Raw genomic sequence first — 7,148 nt, 5'->3', positions numbered from 1 at the left:
CATCCTACGGTTGTCTTTTTCCTTTTTCCTTTCTAATCTAATCATCTTCCCCCTCATTTTAAGGGGGTGGAATCGGGCCTTATTTTGTTTCAATTAAATCAAGCCACGTATGTGGAAGCATGGATGGGCGCACGCAGAGGACGCACGCGAGGGGAGCAGGCAAGTCTTGTCTCACACTCTTTCGGGCCAGTTCTTAACTAGGAATTGTAAGAAAATATGGAGTGCCAATTCTGGGAGAAGCTGGGGAGGGGGTCAATTCTCGGAGAATTGCCCAAAAGAACTGTCCCTTCCTCTTTTTGGCGCCATATCATCTCCGCAACTGCCGGCTTCCGACTCCCCAGTTTCCCCTCCTCCAAACCCTTCACCGCTCTCGGCGCCGACTGCCGATTCCTCAGTTTCCCCTCCCCAAACCCTTCACCGCTCTCGTCTCCTCAGTTCCGCCGCCGCCGCCATGGCTTCGTCCCCCTGCGACATCGCCCTCAAGGCAGCCCTCGGCGGCCAACTCCGCCTCCTCAAGAGTAAGCGCCGCCTCTCTCTCTCTCTCTCTCTCTCTCTCTCTCTCTCTCTCTCTCTCTCATTGATGGAACGATGTATGCTCGATTCGTCTTCTTTGTTTCGAACGCTCAAGTGGTGCTTTTTCTGTACGGACGAATTCGAGGCGGGGTGGATGCAAATCTACTAGTACTTTTCTTCCTAATTTTGGGTGGGATGGTTGCTAGTTTCGTGAGGAAACTTCGATTTGTTCATTGAGGCGGTAAACCCCCAAAAATATTTTCAAGGAAGAAACCCTAGATTTGAGGCCGTGTGCAATCACTTCACGAAATCATTAGGGGAATGCGCTAGCTACACCGGTCTAGAATGATTGTGCTGTCTGACTTGAGTTGCTCCTGCTGTCTCCCCTTCCCAGGAATGGCCAAGAAGGTGGATCTCCGGCGAGCCAAGGACGATAAAGGGCAAACCGCACTTCATTTCGCTGCGGCCAAGGGGTGCCTGGACAGCTGCAAGTTCCTGGTGGAGGAATCAGGGCTTGATGTCGATTCCGCCACGAAAACAGGTATGCGCACCTAGTTGGAATCTTATGCGTCCATAGCAGGAAAATTTGTTTCTGTTAGTACCGAGATGTTGTGTTACCCTTGTAGATGTGACACCGATGTTCTACGCCGCATTTGGGGGAAATGTCGAGGTTATGAGGTACCTTCTCGACCGCGGCGCAGACCCATCCACGGCCGATGACAGGGGCTCTGTGTCATTGCACAATGCAGCAGAGGAAGGTGGTCTTTCTCATTCTTGAGTTCACTTTGAGTCCCTGAAATCAAAGGATTGACATTGCCTACATACAAGGAGCTACTCTTCTGCAGAGGCTCTGGTTCTGATCTATTTGGATTTGCACCATGTTTGTTGTGCCTCCAGGACACTGCGAGGCTGTGAGGCTATTGCTGTTGAAAGGGGTTCATGTGGATCCTATGGATCATCGGGGCACACCATTACACTTGGCGGTTGCAAAGGACCATGTTGAGGTTGTGAAGGTTCTGCTGGAGCATGGTGCTAATGTAAGTTGTCTATTCCACTATCAGATAATTGAATGCAATATTATGAATTGGAAAGGCAAACACGATTAACTGCGTTTCGTTTGGTGATATAATGATTTATTCTTGGGGGGGTGTATCAAATATTTGATGGGCTCATTTAAAAATAATCTTTATGTGATCTAGTTAACTCTTTTCAAAACTATGGCTATTTATCTTTTCAGCCCAACAGAGTGGCTAATCACGTCTTTTCACCACTCATGATGGCCGTCTGTGGAAAGGCCTTGAAATGCATGAAGCTACTGATTGAGGTTCCAATAACTTACAGACTTCATGTATTTTCATATGTTTTTTATGTTTAAATGTGTCCTGATTTTGTTGAGTACCTTGTTTTTTCCTTGTCGGGTGTTTCATGACCGAGTAGCTTGGTTTTTCCTATCACTGAAGGTTTTTTTTTACTCCTATTCATTAATAGGCTGGCGCTGATGTGAATGTTCATGGTTACTCTGGACCAACTCCTTTAACGGAGGCAGTTGATGATGGCTTAATGGACTTTGTCATGATTTCACTAGAGGCTGGAGCCGACGCTAACATCCCTAACCAGGTAACTGTAGCTCTGCCCTTGTCTCTCTGTTTACTAATTTTTATTTTATGCTCTCAAATGAATTTCATTTAGCAGTATCTAGGATTCTTACTGCCACTGGGATGAATTCAAGAATATCTCGTTTTCTTACAGAATTTTCAGTTAAAAATAGTAATTTGATGATGTTGACCGCTTTATCTTTTCATCCTGGATCATATAACATATTATGTTCTGTTCTATGATATAGCATGGCGCAGTTCCAATTGAGCTAGCAGCAGCTCGTGGTCAACGTGAGCTTGTTGAAATTCTGTTTCCTAAGACAAAACCCATTCCATCTCAGCCAGTTTGGAGCGTTAATGGGATAATGAATACTGCAAGATCACCACGTATCAAGCATCAGGTGTGTAGATGATTTATCAATTACTTCATTCTGCCATAACCTGTAGTCCTGAAGCTGCATGATTGGTTGATATCTTCTATTTCGAACACAGTACTTCCATACGCTGTATTCTCCTTTACAGAGTGAAAAGATCACCAGGCTGTATGCATACTCATGACCTTTGAACATGCATGGACCGACCCATTTTTTGATGTATCACTGGACCTTCAGTTGTTTCCACTTTGATATCCATAGAAGAAAAATGCAACTAAACATGATAAAACGGGGCAACGGTAGCCTGCCTGCAAGCCTGCATTTTCTTGAGAAATTTAAGAACTGGTAAAAGGAAGTACAGTATCATCATAGGGAAGTTACTAAACCCAGTTGTATAGGCACTCTTTAGATATTACTACATACGGACTGAAATGAGTGAACCAACACACTAAAATGATTCTGTATACATCCAAATCATAAAAAAAGTTAGAACAACTTATAATAGTGAACAGTGGGAGTTCAATCTTAGGATGGCGGACGCTAATACATAAATAGATATATGTATTCAAATTTAGTTGGCATTTTGTTTGACCAAGTTTGCAAAGCTAACTGAGGAAACAGTGTGTATGCCTATTATTGAAGGATTACTGACCAAGAACTTTAACTTAATTTTCCAACTGTAATACTTGGCGTGCTGTTGGAACCTGCCATTCACTATGTATGCATGTAACTGACCATGGTACTGGTCCAGGACGCATCTTCTGTGGAACAACGGATAGCTGATTTGAAGTCACGAGGAAAGGAAGCATTTGGAAAGGAAGACTATATTACAGCGATGTACTTCTATGGCCTGGTAAATGCATGAACCATTTAATGATTTAATACATGTTTTAAGACGTCAGATTTGGGGGTGAAGACGGGCTTGTACTCCCTCCGTCCCATAATGTAAGATGTTTTTTGGCACTACACTAGTGCCAAAAAACGTCTTACATTATGGGACGGAGGGAGTAGTTTTTATTATAGTCTTACTACTTAATTCTCTGAATGATGGTTCATTGAACTGGTTGGTTCTTTGTTTTGGAATTTCCAACATAGAATTATGGTCGGCTTATGTGGGGTGATAGTTGGGTGATTACAATGCATTTCCTAGGATAGATCATTCATGATTTTATCTGGGAAGCCCACAACCACTTTTGTTACTCCCTCCGTCCGGAATTACTTGTCATAAAAACGGATAAAAATGAACGTATCTACAACTAAAATACATCTAGATACATTCATTTCTTGGACGAGTAATTCCGAACGGAGGGAGTACATCAGATCAGATGTTAAACTAAAGAAAAGGCAATGATGTGCTTGACAGAGCCTGTTAGATTAATTTACTACTGCACCAACAGACACCTGAAGCTGAGCTCTCTGGTCGTAAATGCAGGTAATGGATATAGACCCACTTGATGCCACCATGTTTGCTAACCGGAGCCTCTGCTGGCTGCGGATGCGAGAAGGGGACAGAGCTTTGGAAGATGCACGGCAATGCATAATGATGCGGCCCCATTGGTCCAAGGCATGGTACCGTGAGGGCAAAGCTCTCAGTTTCATGAAGGTATGTATAGCTAGCCACTCTCTGTCCAGTTCCCCCTCAGCAATCTGATTCGATACACCTCTTGCGATATTTCGCCCATGCGCAGGATTACAAAGGAGCAGCCGACGCGTTCCTGAAAGCACAGGAACTGGACCCTAAGAGTGACGAGATCACCAAAGCTCTGAGGTAGCAATGCTGGTCACTCACACACTCACTGCCCTGAATGATTAGGCATCCTTTTTGATGCCTTTGATTCTCGCATCTTGCTTGCAGGGAGGCTGTCAGTGCGATGGAGGAGCTGCGCGTGTGATATAAGCAGCTGCCAGTGCCGGGTCGCTCGGAGAGGAGGAAGAAGAGAACGAGACGGGCTGGCTTTGATTCATTCTCCCATCTCTGTATCGACCCTGCTGTATTTTCCTTGCACCAGATGCTACCCTAGTAGTAGTACTACACTAGGTATTACTGCTCGTGTGTCAGAAGGTGTTGCAGCTGGCTAGCTAACCAGTCCCCAAGCTGTGCTGGATCAGGGGTCTCGATTTTGGTAGGCTACGGCGATGTTCTGTGACAGACGGCATATGCCTGATGGTGTGCTCTGCAATGATATGGTCGTTACCGTTTCTTTTCAAGTTTTCTGTCCTTGTCTGAGAATAGTAGTACTAATAAGGTGAAGAATGCATAGCTAGTGAGGAGTGTTTTTGTACATGTCGTTTGGTTGCAATATTTGTCCATAACGACGTTATCTTAGCGGGTTTGGAGCTGCATGAATTGACCTATCCTTTCTTTGCTATTCTTTGAACAGAGTTTTGCATTCAGCTTTACTCAGTTATGCTCATGGTGTTTTTCTTATCTTCTTGGCATGCCCTGCAATTCCCTGCAATTGTTAGTGCAAGAGGTTCATCTGGATTCTACACGACTACACTAGGTATGTTCTTTTTTTCCTTTCAAAAGGTACTTAGAGCATCTACAACCGGACTTCACAAATTTGACCCTTTATACGTCCATAGGCGTGTCCACAGACATTCTTAGCGTTTGCAGCTGCCCCCTCATATCCGGTCCTGGAATCCATGCACTCATGCAACATGAGATAAACTTACTTAGATCATCAACAAAATAATCATAGAAAGAAACAACAACAACAAAGCCTTTAGTCCCAAGCAAGTTGGGGTAGGCTAGAGGTGAAACCCATAAGATCTCGCAACCAACTCATGGCTCTGACACATGGATAGCAAGCTTCCATCCCCTGTCCATAGCTAGCTCTTCGGTGATACCCCAATCCTTCAGGTCTCTCTTAACGGACTCCTCCCATGTCAAATTCGGTCTACCCAGCCCTCTCTTGACATTCTCTGCACGCTTTAGCCATCCGCTATGCACTGGAGCTTCTGGAGGCCTGCGCTGGATATGCCCAAACCATCTCAGACGATGTTGGACAAGCTTCTCTTCAATTGGTGCTACCCCAACTCTATCTCGTATATCATCATTCCGGGCTCGATCCTTCCTTGTATGGCCACACATCCATCTCAACATACGCATCTCCGCCACACCTAACTGTTGAACATGTCGCCTTTTAGTCGGCCAACACTCAGCGCCATACAACATTGCGGGTCGAACCGCCGTCCTGTAGAACTTGCCTTTTAGCTTTTGTGGCACTCTCTTGTCACAGAGAATGCCAGAAGCTTGGCGCCACTTCATCCATCCGGCTTTGATCCGATGGTTCACATCTTCATCAATATCCCCATCCTCCTGCAACATTGACCCCAAATACCGAAAGGTGTCCTTCTGAGGTACCACCTGACCATCAACGCTAACCTCCTCCTCCTCACACCTAGTAGTACTGAAACCGCACATCATGTACTCAGTTTTAGTCCTACTAAGCCTAAACCCTTTCGATTTCAAGGTCTGTCTCCATAACTCCAACTTCCTATTTACCCCCGCCTGACTATCGTCAACTAGCACCACATCATCCACAAAGAGCATACACCATGGGATATCTCCTTGTATATCCCTTGTGACCTCATCCATCACCAATGCAAAAAGATAAGGGCTCAAAGCTGACCCCTGATGCAGTCCTATCTTAATCGGGAAGTCATCAGTGTCGACATCACTTGTTCGAACACTTGTCACAACATTATCGCACATGTCCTTGATGAGGGTAATGTACTTTGCTGGGACTTTGTGTTTCTCCAAGGCCCACCACATGACATTCCGCGGTATCTTATCACAGGCCTTCTCCAAGTCAATGAACACCATATGCAAGTCCTTCTTTTGCTCCCTATATCTCTCCATAAGCTGTCGTACCAAGAAAATGGCTTCCATGGTCGACCTCCCAGGCATGAAACCAAACTGGTTTTTTGTCACGCTTGTCATTCTTCTTAAGCGGTGCTCAATGACTCTCTCCCATAGCTTCATTGTATGGCTCATCAGCTTAATTCCACGGTAATTAGTACAACTCTGAACATCCCCCTTGTTCTTGAAGATTGTTACTAATATACTCCTTCTCCATTCTTCTGGCATCTTGTTTGCCCGAAAAATGAGGTTGAAAAGCTTGGTTAGCCATACTATCGCTATGTCCCCAGACCTTTCCACACCTCAATGGGGATACAATCCGGGCCCATCGCCTTGCCTCCCTTCATCCTTTTTAAAGCCTCCTTGACCTCAGACTCCTGGATTCGACGCACAAAATGCATGCTGGTCTCATCAAAAGAGTCGTCTAGTTCAATGGTAGAGCTTTCGTTCTCCCCATTGAACAGCTTGTCGAAGTACTCCGCCATCTATGCTTAATCTCCTCGTCCTTCACCAAGAGTTGGTTGCTCCGTCCTTGATGCATTTGACTTGGCCAATATCCCTCGTCTTCCTCTCTCGGATCTTGGCCATCTTATAGATGTCCCTTTCGCCTTCCTTCGTGCCTAACTGTTGGTAGAGGTCCTCATACGCCCGACCCCTTGCTTCACCAACAGCTTTGCGGCCTTATTCACCATCTTGTACTTCTCTATGTTGTGTGCACTCCTATCTAGGTATAGGCGTCTGAAGCAATCTTTCTTCTCTTTAATCGCCTTCTGGACATCATCATCCCACCACCAGGTATCC

The 7,148-nt window shown here is 45.3% G+C and overlaps 1 protein-coding gene across 2 annotated transcripts; it reads left to right on the top strand.

Moving 5' to 3' along the window:
• The first annotated feature begins 333 nt into the window (after positions 1-333).
• LOC119307514 (putative ankyrin repeat protein RF_0381) lies at positions 334-4,829 on the top strand. Of its 2 annotated transcripts, none has more exons than XM_037583588.1 (11): positions 334-518; positions 908-1,054; positions 1,140-1,271; positions 1,411-1,550; positions 1,751-1,837; positions 2,002-2,130; positions 2,357-2,509; positions 3,234-3,335; positions 3,915-4,084; positions 4,189-4,250; positions 4,338-4,829. In XM_037583588.1, the coding sequence occupies exons 1-10, from the start codon at positions 452-454 to the stop codon at positions 4,199-4,201; spliced, it is 1,140 nt and encodes a 379-aa protein (XP_037439485.1). In that variant the 5' UTR covers positions 334-451; the 3' UTR covers positions 4,202-4,250; positions 4,338-4,829. The 2 variants fall into 2 exon arrangements, with proteins under 2 accessions (XP_037439485.1, XP_037439484.1); XM_037583587.1 differs by having other exon boundaries at positions 3,915-4,085; positions 4,171-4,250.
• The last annotated feature ends 2,319 nt before the right edge of the window (positions 4,830-7,148 follow it).

Source organism: Triticum dicoccoides, chromosome 5B (genome assembly GCF_002162155.2).
Source record: "Triticum dicoccoides isolate Atlit2015 ecotype Zavitan chromosome 5B, WEW_v2.0, whole genome shotgun sequence".
NCBI lineage: Eukaryota > Viridiplantae > Streptophyta > Magnoliopsida > Poales > Poaceae > Triticum > Triticum dicoccoides.
This window is presented reverse-complemented; position numbering and strand designations above follow the sequence as displayed.

Excerpts from the sequence above, each read along its gene's own strand:
- LOC119307514 (XM_037583587.1), top strand. The coding sequence starts at position 452 with ATGGCTTCGTCCCCCTGCGACATCGCCCTCAAGGCAGCCCTCGGCGGC. Across the intron at positions 1,055-1,139 it reads CGATTCCGCCACGAAAACAG|ATGTGACACCGATGTTCTAC; the intron begins GTATGCGCACCT and ends TTACCCTTGTAG. Across the intron at positions 1,551-1,750 it reads TGCTGGAGCATGGTGCTAAT|CCCAACAGAGTGGCTAATCA; the intron begins GTAAGTTGTCTA and ends TTATCTTTTCAG.